Raw genomic sequence first — 15,197 nt, 5'->3', positions numbered from 1 at the left:
TTGTATTGCATATATTGTATAGTAGAATATGAATGTATCAGGCTATGCATCTACACATTATGCTTACATACTAATTCATTCGATTACTAAAGAATATCTCCACATCGACTTTCTCAACAAGCAGTCACAAGTAAATAACTACGCATTTTTGAACTTTGCAATCGCACGTAAATCAAAAATAACTTACGTGGTAATTACTGTAAGGAGGACGAAGATTGGTTGCTTTCAACCTCAAAAATGCCGCCGTCGGGGACCTTCACCGTGACTGTGCATCCGTTCAAATCGCCGACGCCGCATGCCTGTGCTTATGAAGTTGGTCCGGCTAATGCACAAAATGCTCTCGTATTCATCGGGGGACTCGGCGACGGACCTCACACAGTACCATATCCGCGTGCCATAGCCAAGAGACTAGAAGCTGAGGCCGAGCTTAGCTATTCTGTCTTTGAATTCCGATTGACTAGCTCATTCTCAGGCTTTGGTTTTGCCCGCTTGGCTAACGATGTCGCCGATATATCGGCATTGGTCAAATATCTACGAAGTATAGGGAAACAACGCGTTGTGTTGATTGGCCATTCTACCGGAAGTCAGGATTGCATGGAGTATACGTCACCGTCCCATGATGCTGCGCCGGTTGAGGGATATATCCTACAGGCTCCTGTCTCAGATCGTGGCGCGGTGTCGATGGAGATCGGCGTATCGAAACTGGATGAAAGTCTCAAAATTGCGAAAGAGCTCATTGACTCTGGTCGAGGCTACGAGCGCATGGTACCTGAGCATCTTCCACCCTCCTTCCTCACTATTCCGATTTCCGCGTGGCGGTGGTACGCCCTTGGCGCAACTGAGTATGTACCTAATCCAACGATCAATTTTGTGTCGATTTTATACCTAATTTATTTAATAGCGGCGAGGATAACTACTTTGATCCGAACCTTCCGGATGACGTAGTGGCGCCCTTCTGGAAACGAGTAAATAAGCCCATACTCATACTTCATTCGGGCAATGACGAATTTGTGCCTGCGTCCGTCGATAAGGATGCGTTGGTTCGGCGCTGGAAAGCGCTCTGTCAACCAGGCATTGCGAGTGAATTCTCTGGTGCAGTTCCAGGTGCTGGTCATAGAGCAGAAGAGCCGGAGGCCGAGGATTTGCTTGTGAACACGGTTGTTAAGTTCCTACACAGCATCAAATAGTCATGAGAAGTATCCGACAACTAAAAATCGAATAATTCATTCCGAAGCTATTGCGATAAACATTCGGAAGTATCCCATCTCCAACACACCAGGGCATAGAGCAAACATCTCAAATAACTCAATGACGATTTATTCATTTGCGTGAGTCGGTATTTTTTTACGGGTTGTGGAAGTACAAAAAAGCCATATTCACTACTCCGGGGTGAGGTCGGCGATCGCACAGACCGGACACCTCCCTCAGATTATCATCGCCGAGAGGCCTCAGGTGAACGCCGGTCAAGAATCTAGTCAAAACCGGACAAGTAATTAGTGAGATCCCCAGACTTCCCTTTTCTTCTCTTTTTCTTTCCCCAAACTCCATCATTCCGAAGCAATTTGAATATCAAAATTCAACATTATCGCCAACCCCGCAATCGCTTCCCCTCATTCATAGCAACCAATTTCCAAGATGTGTTACGGCGCAACCTGCTCAACCTGCTGTTAGTAATCCCTTAACACAACTTTCCGATCTAAATATATTATCTCTTTACTTATTTAAAGCAATTGGTATATTAACAAGTTTGCAGCAGGAAAGTCTTGGCGGGGCTGCGGCTCGCACATTCCCGGCGCCCTTTCCGGAGTTCCGGAGAAACAGTGGTGTACTTGCGAACCGCGAGTTACGGTCGATGGAAAGGACTACCCTCCATCGGCGAAGATGAGCATTCCCGGCGTATCTTGGTTGTCTAACGTGTTCGGAAGCGGAGGTGGTGAAACGGGAAAGAACGGGGCGGGTACAAAGGGCAAGGGCGAGCTTTAAATGCTACCCGGTTGAGCGGACCCGGGCCAATCCTTTAAAGGGTTTCGGCTATCAACGTCAATTGTCGTTATCAGATATTATCAATGACATCGGAAGCTTTTTCTAGTTTCGTTCCCACTGCGACCTCGCTCCTCACTAAGACCCCTCTCTTAATCGTAGTGCCGCCCCACTCATGACAAGTTACATAAACTTATCACTTGATAAAGGTCATCATCTTTCATTGACTGGATCGATTTAAGAGGGGATGGATAGACATATTATACTGATGGTTGACCTATCTCTTTGTTCGATTTATTAATTCTTGAATATATTTCGACATCATTTTTATGTTAGGTAACCATCTAAAATGCTTCTCCTAAACCCTCTTCTGCTAGGCCCCGCATTCCTGGCGCTGGTCGTCTTATATGTTTGGCGATCCATATCCTCTCCTCTACGGAAACTTCCTGGCCCGAGTATCTCATTATTCACTTCTTTGATTCTAAAGTATCATGAATTCCAGGCCCACCGGACGACATATGTCCATAGGCTCCACCAAAAATATGGACCCGTTGTCCGGATAGCGCCGAATGAAGTGTCATTTGCATCCCTCGACGGCGTTAAGGAGATATATGGCAGCGGCGGTAGTGGCTATAATAAGACGGAATTTTATAACCTATTCACAGTATATGGAAGGAGGTAAGAGATCACGCAAACTAGATGCCTTGATGCTTCAAGTTGGAAGTTGTGTGGAGATAAGCTCATTATGAACGATATAGGACTATGTTCAGCACTCTTAACAAGGAGGACGTAGGTCTTACTTGTTAGATTATGAAAAAGGCAATGATCTAATTTAGATACAGCATGCTAAGAGAAAGAGGGTACTTGCTGACCGATATGCCAACACCAATGTTCTAAAATCGAGTTCAATCGACGGCATTAAGGAACGATCACGAAGATTTGTCGAAAGATGTTCGAAATCTATTGGTGGAAGTTGTGATATATTTGTAAGCATGAGAAGTAAATGGTATCACTGGATACAATTAGCTAATGGGCTCAGATCTGTACAGCAGCTCTAGTTGAAACTCACAAGACGTTCACTAACACAGCATGTAGGCCTGCATAACTATGCATTTGATTGTGTCACGCATCACCTTTTTCACCCTTACGGGTCAGATTCGCTTCGTAACCTAAAGGATGAAGAGATCATGAAGGAGGTCACCTTCGATGACAGCCTTCAGAGTTAGTCAAAGCTCCCAGAACCATTCATATTCTCTTCTTAACAGCAGTAGATCGCCTCATACAATACTATAATCCAAGTCTCCACAAGATAATCGGCAATGTCTTGTCCCTGTTCGCCAAACCACGCGAGACACCTCTAGCAGACGACTTGGTCATGTCCGCGACTGCAAAGACTGGCCCTGAGCAGTTCACCCTGCTGAACCGCATGCAAGACAAGAACTACAATATGGAGCATATCGACATGGCCGCCGAGAGCCTCGACCACATGGCCGCGGGGATCGATACCACCGGTGATGCGTTATGCTTCCTGATGTGGGAGATTTCGCAGCCCCGTTCATTCTATGTCCAACGGCGTCTCCAAGAAGAACTCCTCGCCAACCCGGAAGTAGGGTTCGACAAGCTGCCTTTCCTCGACGCGGTCATTTCGGAGGGGTTGCGATGTTTCCCTGCGATCCCCATGTCCCTTCCGCGATACGTACCCTCTGGTGGGAGAACCATCGACGGTTACTTTGTCCCCGAAGGAGCGATAGTGAGCTGCCAGGCATACTCTGCTCATCGCATCGACGAAAACGTCTTTCCGCAGCCCAGCACATTCGACCCGGACCGCTGGCTGCAAGAAGCGGGCGAATTAGACAGGAAGCGATTATTCTTCGCCTTTGCCAGCGGGGGCAGAGGCTGTATCGGAAAACAGTAAGTTCCTACCTATGCGGCGAGCTATCTAACGCATCAGTGCGTCGTAAAATGAAAATGGTCAATGCTGACTCTTCGAATAGTCTAGCGCTGGCAGAGATGAAAATTCTGCTCAGGGATGTCTACTCGCGCTTCACTACGGTGCCTGACCCGGCTATGACTGCCCAAGATATGGAGATGTCGGATCAGTTGATCTCTGCCCAACCCCGAGGGAAGAAGTGTCTTCTTAGGCTGATTCCCTTAGAGGGCTGAGCTGATTTGCAGTGCGACTATTGAGGAATCTAATATAGAATAAATTGAATCTAGTCCAGAATTGTGCACGCCGTAGGAAAATAGATGGGAAGAAGTGAATTTAGGGGTGATGTTGCTTAGGTATTGTTGAAGCTAGGAATTATTACCTAGTAGATGTCTGCTGCTTATCACATCCCAGATACAAGGCCAAGATAGCCCGCTGTTACGAAGGAGCTGAGGACAGAGCTGTTTCCACTGCGGAACCACGGTGTCAAAATGGCCTTCATTAGGAAAATGGAGCGTACCGGCATATTAGCTAGGATAATAAAGCGAGTCAGGCGAGCAAATCGTCTAGTCAAGGGAAAGTGTAACCATATTAACGATTATAGTGATGCAGGTCGTCGATTCGGGCAGCCAGCTGTAGCAGAAATCTCCACCTTCACAATTGTCCCTAGTAACGCCGGCGCTGTGATCATCATCTCCGATTCCTAGGGCACCATACGGATACAGCACGTTCTGCTACGCGACATTAGGACTGGTGCACGGTTTCTACCGTATTCTAGCTTCTGCGGGAGGCTTTACGGTAGTGGATGGGCAGCTCGAGTCGTTTGGGATGTGAGGATACTTACTAGGTCGGTAGGTATCTTCCGCAAGCAAATTAGAAGATTTCGGTAAGCGCCCGTGTACTCTGTACTTTCCTAGATTTAGACTTGTCTCCTGGGGGAACACTGGCGATCTAAACGCGGTACTAAACTTTGAAAGTCTTCTGGTTAGTTGTAAAGCAGGAAAAAAGGCCTACCGAATTACCCGGTTCGATAACACCTGCTTGGTAAGTGACACTAGGTAAATATGCTTTTCCCTATCTTTTCTAACGGTAGTAGCCTATTAAAGACGTTGAGGTAAAAAGCTGATATGAAATGTCTAACAAGATCGCGTGGAGTACCTAACGGGATGAGGTGAGCCGAGCCGAGTTGAAATACCATAATACACTGAGCTTCATATCTGTCTGCTGCTAAGGGGTAGGGGTAGGTATGTAGGTACTTACATGGCTAGGGATTTATTTAGGAATTATGGGAGAATATTTAGAACTGGAGATTCTATAAAAACGTGTACGTTAGCGACCAAATAGCGATACTCCGCCTAGCAAGGTACCTGGAAAGGGTCAAGGATCTACTTACGTGCTTCGGCATGGATAGCGGAATACCAGATACATAAAGAGTACTTCCCAGGTACTTGGGCAAGCAAAAAGACGGAAGCTAGTCTCGTTATAGCTTTGCGAATTCTAGACTCTTGACGAAAAGGGAGGTGTGGTATTGCTGGACGGCGACTAACCAGGGACATTGTATGGATCCCATGCACAGAATCCCCGAAGGGACGGTCTACCGCTGTCCTGCGCATCTTTTATGCCACATTACATATTCCATGACCCGTCCATGCAAGCTGTATGCAACCCTCGAACGAGGGAAGCAGGCTCCAGGTCAGCCACCGGACGGGATGTGCTACAGGCGTCGACTAGCCTTGACAGGTCCTGCAGTTAGGCAAGCTAGGGTCGTTACCGACCATTGAAAGACGTGCAGCTTTCCTATATCAGGTCGCTTATTGAGCGTGGGGGAGTCGAAAGGGGGTGGAAAAGGAAAAGGTGACTGGTCCAATTCCCATCTCGATGCGGCCAGCAGCACCCATTGGCGATCTAGATTAGGTACGGCGCAGAGAGTGGTAAAGAGCCAAGGAAAAGACAAACGACGTTTTTTAATACAATTTGTCACTTGTGATATTATGTAACGGCGGAAGGAATACCACGAACCTGAGATCTGCTACATAGATGTGCCCATGTACTGTACATCTGGAAGGCCTTTGCGACGGAATGCAAGGCGATTGTCCTAGCTTTCCAGGTATCATGTATTCTAGAAAACCCCCTATTGGACGATTGCCGGGCCTTCGAAACCGATGAGAGCCGGCGGCAAACAAACCAAGCATCGAGGCAACGTTTTTTCGCCTCATTCTGCCCTCGGCAGTATGCACACATCTGGCAGGTATGCAGCCTGGTCTCTAAAAAGATCTAACTGGCCATCTACCTACAGAAAGTGACGCGTTTATTGCGTACCTGTCTAGGAAAATATACATATAGCGTCGTTTCAAACAACATAGCTCCGCGAAGCATTTCCGCCCGCAGACGAGGATCGTTCTGGAGAACTGGAAGTATAGTAGGAACTGGTTCCTTGGTAGCTCCGCTCCGATCTGCACGGCTTCTTGTTTTTGAATACTAAGTCTACTAGCCGACTAGCTGACGTCTGGAAGTGCAGGATGCGTGCTGGATGTCCTGGGAAGAAGGGTGGAGATGGCTGAGAAAAGCCGCCTTTTAGATACCGAGAATTTGGGTAGATCTGGTGATTCTGACGCAGAGCCGACCTGTCAGCCAACGCCCCTTGTTCGCGACCATCATATGCGGGTCAAATGTCCAACAGCCCGACAATCGTTTCCCGAATGACATATATTCAATGCGGAGCCGAGGCGGAATGCTGAACGACCGGCAGCGGAATATGGAAAGGCGGAAGTGGAAAAAAAGAGACGCGAAGTTGGTGATATGCATTTTTCTCTAATGCCGTTTCCGATGGTCAGGATGCTACCAACCAAGTCGTTTCGTCAATCTACTTATGTGAGATATGACCTGTAGCATATCGGTAAAGGAAAACCCCATACCACCGACCCTGCTCTGCGGTACCGGGGGTGGGTTTGCTACCTACATACGAAGGAGTGCATCATCTACAGCCGAATCCTGCGATCTTGCGTGCTGTAGCTGTCTTTTTTGGGACGTTTTTTTTCGGTCTCGAGGCCAGTTGAGCCCAAGCAACTCTGCAGCCTTTGCTAGGCGCGCAATTCTTCCCATGTGTCCATCCTCGCCTTTTGGGAAGATCCTTTATTTCCGCGATTTTATAATTATGATAGCCTTGGCGCCCGAGTTTCAGTAGCGTCTGGTGGACACATAGAGAAATAACCCCGGATTGGCTTGACGCATGGCTCCTACGTAGTATTCGTATGATTTCCAAGGTTGGTACTGAGCCAGGCCAGGGGGGGCGTGGTCGTTTGCCGGGTCAGCGGGTCTGCCGTAATTTTTACATATATCACTTTTCAGAAATCTGTAGATTTGAGATCCCAGAAATAACAACCGCTTGGGATTTGTGAAGTGTGTGTGTACCGTACATATGCACATGCAATGTTATAACGTAATCTGGATATGTATGCGCGTTTACCGGTACTGGGACTCAGATCAAAGTGTAGATTGCGAATAGATCTCCTTAACCTTAATCTAACAATGCTACATGATATATTACCGACGACGTGTACAGAAACGGGATTTTAAGCGGGACGGCCCTTTACCCGTGGATCAGGGCCGAGAAATACATGTCAAAATACGCAAACTTTGCAATGCCCCATGAATATCAGCTGTAAGCGGAGCAAATTGCATCGTCCCAGTTCATCCAATCGTATTTCCACATTAGACCGTTAAACATCAGGTGGGTTTTGATTTTTCTACCCGCATGGAGTGGTTCATCAACCCCGGACTGCAACGCAGAAAACAGCAACTCCAGAGATGATCGTGAAAGTATACCAGGTACATTTGTCGAAGTATCCTCACAAAATTGATAAATTTGCAAATTATTTGTCACAGCAACAAGGCTGTCCAATCTACTACGCCATAAGTGCATAGAAAAAGTGTTGAAACAACTCCCAAGTCTGAAGGAATAGTATAGTGCAAGCAGTAGCTAGTGTGAAGCATCTGCCTCTTGAATTGCTCACTTGTAGGTATTAATTAGATCCTGGCAAGGAATGGGTAGACGCCTTCAGCGCGCGGACCCCGTACTCCAGCCCCCTATGTTCCCTCCGACCTAATGCACATTGTCCAAAAAAACACGCAACAATTTACCAAAAATGAGCCCATCCCAGCCTCGATACCGCTTACCGGGCTGAGTTCTCCGCCGAATTCGCCATCCTCCGCTTCCCCAACGCTCATTCGTCCAGCGGGACAGCTGACAGCATCGAAAAAAGGAAGCGTAACTCCCTCCTTTGGAATAGCTAAGTACACATGAAAACAAATGTAAGAAAAAGAAAAAAAAGCAATGATCGTGACGGCGTGATCTCGACTCGAAAAAATGGAGTTGTGGCGACCTTGGGGAGGAAATAGACAAACAGCGAACACCACCACTGGCGCCAAGACAGAATAACCTCCATTTGCTTCGCTATGCGATGAACGAACCCCATGTCCGGCGAGGCGAAGCGCGCAAGGATATAATAACCACCCGATAAAGCCCTTGACTCGCGTAAGTCGTATGGGAACCGCCCCATGCTATGGAATGAGACGTAGCCAACTCATGCTGCGTGGTATTGATGTGTAGGAAACAAACAAAGCCACCGTCCAGTTGTAGCCTGCCTCCCCGTTGAACTGGCTGCCGCCCTAATGCTTCTTCACTATTGCCGGCCCCCTTTTTGAGCCTCCCCTTCTGCCCTTCTCGTTATCACGTGATACTCGCAGAGTAGGTGTCGACGGTAGAAAACGGCCAAGACAAGGCAATGCTGGAAATAGAACAAAACAAAACAAGGTAAATTGCAAATTGTAAAGCCGTGTAAAGCCGACAGCGCTGAGCCTCTCCCCATGTAAGATTCAAAGTTGAATAACACCACCTCCGCGCTTTGTGCTTTATACGAGAACAGTGTCTCTGATAGCACTTTGCGATTATGTAATAAACTTGCCGCCACCAGTTGGATGATTCGATGTTTGAGAACAACACAAAAGAGCTCGTAAAATGCATGTTGTGTCAGTGTCCTTCATCGTGGAAGGATTGCCTTCTATCGAGCTTCGAGACTCGAAGTATAGAGTAAAAAGTTAAACACCAAGAGCTCTCAATTCTCAAATCAAATTGAACAACCAACAAATCGACAGCGGCGCTGTAAGTGTAGAATTACTCTTACAAAGCATATACAATCAATGCCTGAATGTGGGCTCCAACGTGAAGTTGGAATCACTCGCACGGCGAGGGCGCGAGTATTGTCATGTGACAAGAGTGTAGGTTCCAGTCAACCGACGGTGAAACTACTGCGTCGGATGTCTGGGAAGAGGCTCGGCTTTAGTGCCTGACGATTGAAGATGCCCCGGCTCGTGAGACATATAGCTTGGGTAGCTAGGCTGAGGAAGTGCGCGGAGCATGCCTCCATGCTGTGCATCGTGGCCTCCCCTTGATAACCCGTCGAACGAAGTCCCTAAATATTGCTGGGTTTGTTGAATTGGGACGCTAGGGTGACCAACAAAAGACTGATGCGCATTTCCTGTCTGCTGCGGGAATGTATATAGCGACGGGTTGCTAGGTGCTGTTGAATTTGCTTGCCATTGTTGGTAAAGGGTCGGTGTTGCTGGACTTGTGTATTCCGGTGGGGAAGCAAACATTGATGATCTTCGACTGGAGTCGTGAGTGTTCGTATACAAGTCGTGGAGACCGAGATTCGTCGTAGAATGAAGTGGGGCTTGATTGGGTAAACTAGGCGCGTCCACAAAAGTCTGCCGTTCTGTGGTCATTTCCGGATTGAGGATTGGCTGAGTATATTGATTGCCGCGAACTGGCATATCCCCCACAAAGGTGTCGCTGGGTATTTGCGTGGTAGGGCTCTGTTCTGTGCTGTGAGCTTGAGTCAAAAGAGCCTGTGGTAGACTGGTTCTTTGTGGCGATGCACTCGAAGAGGCTGGCGTTGGGTTATGATCACCGTCTTCTCTCCCAGGAGTGACATCCTCAGTGTCTGACATGTACCCCTGGCCAACTCGATCATTTGGCATCACGTGGACAATAGTCGTTCCATCTGTATAGACATTTAGCAAAACTTCAATACCCTTCCAGAAGCTGTTAGGGTGCTTACCAATTTGACCATCCTTATAACGTTCCTCATTTTGAGCGACTCTGAATATCTCTTTTAAATAAGGCCTCTTCGCCATGTTGCCAGGATTTTCTTTGTCGGCAAAGAATGAGGACAGGGCTTCCGTAGTGACCTCTTCCAACTTAGTCACATTTAAAAACAGCTTTTGGACTGCTGGATGTTGGTTGTGGCGAGGCTCAACAATCAACCGAAGAATATGTACAAGAAGGTGTATTCGTTCTAGAATAGCGAGTTAGCATTTTTTTCCTCTCCTGTATCTCCTTGCCTTATCTTACCTCGCTTGTATAAATGATCCGGTTCCTTATGTCTTACTCGATGTTCTTTGCCTGTCCCCCAAGGCTTGGGCCACCAATCAGGTGCCTTTTCATCTGAACCCGTATAAGGATGTGTTGATTGTTTCTTCGGTTCAACAGCCTTCACCCAAGCCTTAGCCAACAATTTACATGCATTTTGCTGGATGCTTTTAAAGCGCTCTTCGTAAAATTGCCACACGGCCTTATCGTCCCGGATTTCAATTTTTCTTCTCAGAGAACTTGACGGGGGTGCAGGCTCATCCTCGAAGCTCTCAGTTTCACGTCGTGATAAAGCTGCTCTCGGCCGTTTGCGAGCTTTGTATTCCCCATCGTCTTCGAAGCCCGTTAATCCCATAGATTGACCATACCGTCGGTCTTGTGTCCAGCGTCTAGCCGGGTCCATGGAATATCGGCTGATATCTGAATCGAAGGAAGTAAATTCCGATTCAGGATATGTGGGAGTTGGCGCTGGAGCTAAAGCGGGGTCTTAGTTATATATCCAATGCTTTGACGAACTTCCTGAGCTTACGAGGTTGGGCACGCTGCAGTTCGCGGCCGAGAGCTTCCACGTCTAAGAATCTCGATATATTTATCGAGGGTATATGTGGTGCCGTGAAGATGTGGGGCTTTCCCTCGATGACAGTCATGACCACGTAGAATTCCGCAGAAATATTACAATACTCGCGCAAGGCCTTATCAATCGCCTACTTGACACTTAGTATTACAGTTTGACTAGAAGGATGACGTCCAACTCACCATAGGGGGCCGTCTCACGTCTTGCGAGTCGGCGAAGCGACCATCGTCCGGGACTGGCTCCATAGCAAACCTATCCTGATGTGGCCAGTATGTCCTTTGTGGGAAGGGATCCCTCGGTTGGTTTAAATCCTGCACCATGATTGGAAGTAGAGGAGATGGGCGGGTTCAAAATTAGTTATTCGTGGCAGAGGAGATCTTATTTCAGTCCTTGTTCCGTAGAGAGTGTGGCGAACTCGTGAACTTGCAGAGCCTCTCCTACCACTATCAGCTTCAGTTCATCACACGCAGTCGTATCATCTGAGTTCCACTCGGGTCCTTTGCAAAAATGTCGCCGATTTCCGATTTTAATGCTGTGCCCAAGAGTGTCTCACAGGTGAAGGCAGTAAGACAGAATTGGACTGAGAGCGATGATGTAGAATGAAGATACCGGTTGAGTGCAGTCTAAAGAGGATTTCCTGTCAGAGCTAGATATGTCGTGACGATGCGAGTAAAGGTGGTGCGCGTGCCCAATATATGTGCGAGGGTGTAGTTAGGAGGGAAGTTGTGGCAAGATAAGAGTGTAGTACTTCGTATTGATAAACCCAAACGAGCCTAAAGAGGAGTTGGCAGTGACCTATCGAGGTGGAGAAACCGAACGGAAAGGCAAAACGCACATCGAGGGCTGATAGCCTTCAGACGAGACAGTCTTTTCTTTGTTTAGCAGCGGCAGCGGGAGCTTGCTTGCCTAAGAGGGGGGGTGGTTGGCCAGACGGGATGAGAATTAGGTCTTATCAAACCTGGATATAAAGAGTTGGCAGGCGGCTGCGAACTAGGCTAAGCTGAGCATGGATTGCGTGCTAACAAAGAAAAGGCAATATCGTAGGATTAGAGCTGAATAGCCGTGTATTCAGTTTAATGAGCTGGGCAGGCCCGCAATGATTTCAAACGGGTTTATCAACTAGTCGTAAAGGTTGCGCGCGAAGGACGGTGGGTGTCCTCTTTCACTTTTAGAGAGTTGTAAGACATCGAGCAGTGAGGCCTCTTTACTCGCTTGTAATATGCCCCGTCCTGGCTTCTGTAGCTGTCTCAGAATCAGTTCAAGACCGTCATGAGAGCGTGTGAAAGCCAATTCAAGATAAGTTGCACTAAGCTTTGCTGCTGCTAGATATACTTATCCGTTGCTTTTGCAGCCGCAGAGCTGGGGCACACTGTGAAAAGAAGCTCGACGGGCGTTTACCAAACAAATTTAGAGGGGCCCTGTTGAACGCTATGAATTAATAAGGTAAAGGTAACTAACTAGCTAGATACCACCACGGGCTGCCGGCAGTATAATGCGAGGGATAGATGATGATGAGGCGGAGTTTAAGTGTTCGTAAAACCATGTGATTTTCCAATGCTCATGCGGCAAGCGGCAGTGGTACTCGGGGGGGAAGGTGAGCGGCAGCGAGAGCTCAAACAATTGCGATGAGGAAATGATGGTAGGTTAGACCTAGCTGCCGCGCGCGGAAAACGAGAATGCGGCGATACACCCACTCGGTTGACGTGGGACTACCCGAGGTTCGTTCTCATTAATAAAATTCAGCGAAAAGGGAAAAAAGGAAAAGGGATATAATGCGATGGCAAGCGGCGAAGGTCTGTGGAGAAAATACTGTGTGTAGTAGTTGTAGTCTTCGTAGTGAACAAAAATTAGACCAAACACGCACAGATGGCAAGGATATTGGGAAAGAAGCGATTTCGCGAGACCCCTGCCCCTCGTTTCCAACGATAAGCCTGGGGTGTTAAATCTTGAGGAGCATGGACTTGGATTGCCTTTCCCTCAGTTGGTATCTTTTTTTCTCGGGTGTGTACGAAAGAGTACAGATGTGCGTATGCAGCTGGAAGTCCAGAGGGTATGGTATGGCTTGAGGGCTGCGAAGTAGACTACCTTAGTCCCTTAGGTGGTAACGAGAGCCCGTGTGTGGGTTCGTTGCGAGGGGGCCTGCCGTCTAGGGGCGAGCAGGCGAGAAAAGCTCTCAAGCTTTGGGCTATCTATCCACAAGGTCCGAAGAACTCGAAAGCCGGGGGGTCGTGATCATGGATGGCGGCATCAATAAGGCCTTGTAATGTACAAGTACAGTACATGGATCGGCTTCCCAACCAATACAAATACTTCAATGGTACAGTGGGGGAGAGAGTCAAGTACGGACAGGCCTAGATGGCGTATGGCGTCGCTCTCTGCCCGTCTGCACAATTGGTACATATTATGTACACACGTGCCAAATGTGAAGGGTCTCCATTCTCCAGTCCACTACGTCTGAAGTATTCCGTACGCGAGAGATTGCCGAAAGAATCGGAACTTGAGTTATAGTCGATGGTCATCCATCTTTGCAACGTAGCGCATCTGCGCAGATACGTGCTTGAAGAGATCTAACAATCTTGATTCAGTAGAGATGACAGATTACCTCGACAGGGAAGAATCTTGAGCTCTCTCTTTCTTAATATGCCGTATTTTATGCACTGATGCATTATTAGTTACTTGTCTGGTTGTCTTCAACTTGGAGTCTTCTTCCTCTTCTTCTTTTTTTTTTCTTTCTAACCAACAACAAGTAAGACACGAGGGAATCTCTCTACCTAGCAAGAATGACCCGTCAACGATTAGTCGCCGAAGAGGGAAGATGCCCAGAAAAGCAGCATAGCAGATAGAAAAAGACGGAGAGACAAGAGATCAAGAAAATAGTGGATGAATGGTCACGGTCTGGTGATTCTGCATGATGTGTGCGAGTATACCCCTGTTCATTACAAGGGGAAGAGGTTAGAATGGGTTAGAATTGGTTGCCCTTAGCTTATTAGCGGGAAGAGTGGGTATAAGTGGCACTGGAAAGTGCCTAAGCAGCTAAGTGGATTGGCAACACTTGGAAGGGCGGTTCCGGGGCGGTGCGTTGTGTGGAGTATGTGGGGCGACCCGAACTGGCCGGGGCGGGAAAGAGTTCCAAGGTTGTTAGGGGGAGAGCCTCCCGACTTTGTTACTTTATCCTACGCGTCATTTCCGAAAATAAAGAAATCTAAAAGAAAGAGCAGACGATCTGAATCTATGGTACCTCCCCTAGCAGCTTAGGTAGACTAGATAGACTATACCCTAAGTAAACTAAAATCCGACTTCACGATCGCGGATTACTTCTCATAAAACACGAAGATTCTTTCCTTTTTTATCCTCCTATTTTTATGTGTATATCCATACACTAATTACATACTTCATACTTAGTATAACTCAACTTGACCGGATAATACATGACATAAGATATCTACTTATAACTAAAAAGTACTAGGTAAGTAAGTAGGTTAATAAATCTTCTAGAATGTCTTTATATTTAAACAAAGCTAAAATCCTACCGGTATGCAAGTACTTCACTACAAGCCACAAGTACCGCATGTACGTAAGTCAAAGAGTATCGAACCCCTAACACTCTTCACTCCTTGCATCGATTTTAACTAACTTCCTTCATTCCCATCCCAGGCCATGTATTGTAACAGCTTGTGCCGTAAATCCGGTAAATCCAAGTAGGAAAGTCCCTGGAAGAGAAAGAGACGAGGTTCCGGGGAATCATACTCAGGTTCGAACCGGACTAACATGCCGTAAAGTATCATCCCTAGCATGATACCATCATCGATCGTTAGGGTTTTAAACATCCGAAGGGATATATGAAATGGACCCATAGATGCCGCGCCGATGGTATCCATCCATTGCCAAATCTGTCCATAAACCCATCATCTTTCATTTTCTTCAACGACCTTACATGACAAACATCCTACCCAAATATCTGCTTGGCTGCTTGGATGAAGATATCGAATATATTGGATGTCTAGCCCCCCACGTTGTGTCACCCCTGTCGGGGCCCCAAGATCTGAAATCCAATGCAGATCAACCCAGCGGACGGGTTTGTTAATCATCATTTCTCTCCTGCTTCATCAGCAGATGATAGTCCGTCGGTTAAGCATTAAGCGCCAAATACGCTCGAACTCTCGAACGCCTGGCTTGCTGACTTCCAAGGTTATCAAGGCGAAATCTCTTATCCACTCCAGCTCTGGGGTAGCTGGGTAGATCGGGTTTTGTAAGCCTTGAACCTGTACATACATCCTGTACATCCT

General features: G+C 47.4%; 4 protein-coding genes across 4 annotated transcripts; 3 read left to right on the top strand and 1 right to left on the bottom strand.

The window, feature by feature from the left end:
- Positions 1-98: 98 nt before the first annotated feature.
- On the top strand, positions 99-1,411 carry GGS22DRAFT_110340 (DUF1749-domain-containing protein). Its single transcript, XM_047957927.1, has 2 exons — positions 99-842; positions 902-1,411. The coding sequence occupies exons 1-2, from the start codon at positions 238-240 to the stop codon at positions 1,185-1,187; spliced, it is 891 nt and encodes a 296-aa protein (XP_047821337.1). The 5' UTR covers positions 99-237; the 3' UTR covers positions 1,188-1,411.
- On the top strand, positions 1,412-2,266 carry GGS22DRAFT_110341 (uncharacterized protein). The gene is made up of 2 exons (XM_047957928.1): positions 1,412-1,666; positions 1,754-2,266. Exons 1-2 carry the CDS (start codon positions 1,636-1,638, stop codon positions 1,981-1,983), a joined length of 261 nt encoding a protein of 86 aa, XP_047821336.1. The 5' UTR covers positions 1,412-1,635; the 3' UTR covers positions 1,984-2,266.
- Positions 1,941-4,242, top strand: GGS22DRAFT_110336 (cytochrome P450 3A13). The gene is made up of 7 exons (XM_047957926.1): positions 1,941-2,658; positions 2,739-2,769; positions 2,823-2,966; positions 3,020-3,023; positions 3,076-3,201; positions 3,252-3,891; positions 3,975-4,242. Exons 1-7 carry the CDS (start codon positions 2,330-2,332, stop codon positions 4,141-4,143), a joined length of 1,443 nt encoding a protein of 480 aa, XP_047821335.1. The 5' UTR covers positions 1,941-2,329; the 3' UTR covers positions 4,144-4,242.
- A 4,828-nt stretch (positions 4,243-9,070) lies between these two features.
- GGS22DRAFT_110258 (uncharacterized protein) lies at positions 9,071-10,822 on the bottom strand. Its single transcript, XM_047957925.1, has 3 exons — positions 10,320-10,822; positions 10,027-10,263; positions 9,071-9,969 (listed from the first exon to the last, which is right to left on the bottom strand). Exons 1-3 carry the CDS (start codon positions 10,738-10,740, stop codon positions 9,212-9,214), a joined length of 1,416 nt encoding a protein of 471 aa, XP_047821334.1. The 5' UTR covers positions 10,741-10,822; the 3' UTR covers positions 9,071-9,211.
- Between the last annotated feature and the right edge of the window lie 4,375 nt (positions 10,823-15,197).

The sequence above is a fragment of the Annulohypoxylon maeteangense genome (genome assembly GCF_022496945.1).
Source record: "Annulohypoxylon maeteangense strain CBS 123835 unplaced genomic scaffold GGS22scaffold_4, whole genome shotgun sequence".
In the NCBI taxonomy this organism is placed as follows: Eukaryota; Fungi; Ascomycota; class Sordariomycetes; order Xylariales; family Hypoxylaceae; genus Annulohypoxylon; species Annulohypoxylon maeteangense.
The sequence above is the reverse complement of the archived record's forward strand: the minus strand, read 5'-3'. Positions and strand labels throughout refer to the sequence as shown.

What these genes read in the sequence shown, in the direction of transcription:
- GGS22DRAFT_110258 (XM_047957925.1), bottom strand. Translation starts at nt 10,740, where the DNA reads ATGGACCCGGCTAGACGCTGGACACAAGACCGACGGTATGGTCAATCT. An exon ending in GGATCATTTATACAAGCGAG is followed by an intron (nt 10,264 to 10,319) that starts GTAAGATAAGGC and finishes TCGCTATTCTAG; the next exon opens with AACGAATACACCTTCTTGTA. An exon ending in TTATAAGGATGGTCAAATTG is followed by an intron (nt 9,970 to 10,026) that starts GTAAGCACCCTA and finishes ATGTCTATACAG; the next exon opens with ATGGAACGACTATTGTCCAC.
- GGS22DRAFT_110336 (XM_047957926.1), top strand. Translation starts at nt 2,330, where the DNA reads ATGCTTCTCCTAAACCCTCTTCTGCTAGGCCCCGCATTCCTGGCGCTG. An exon ending in TTCACAGTATATGGAAGGAG is followed by an intron (nt 2,659 to 2,738) that starts GTAAGAGATCAC and finishes TGAACGATATAG; the next exon opens with GACTATGTTCAGCACTCTTA. An exon ending in GCACTCTTAACAAGGAGGAC is followed by an intron (nt 2,770 to 2,822) that starts GTAGGTCTTACT and finishes ATTTAGATACAG; the next exon opens with CATGCTAAGAGAAAGAGGGT.
- GGS22DRAFT_110340 (XM_047957927.1), top strand. Translation starts at nt 238, where the DNA reads ATGCCGCCGTCGGGGACCTTCACCGTGACTGTGCATCCGTTCAAATCG. An exon ending in TACGCCCTTGGCGCAACTGA is followed by an intron (nt 843 to 901) that starts GTATGTACCTAA and finishes TTTATTTAATAG; the next exon opens with CGGCGAGGATAACTACTTTG.
- GGS22DRAFT_110341 (XM_047957928.1), top strand. Translation starts at nt 1,636, where the DNA reads ATGTGTTACGGCGCAACCTGCTCAACCTGCT. An exon ending in CGCAACCTGCTCAACCTGCT is followed by an intron (nt 1,667 to 1,753) that starts GTTAGTAATCCC and finishes ACAAGTTTGCAG; the next exon opens with CAGGAAAGTCTTGGCGGGGC.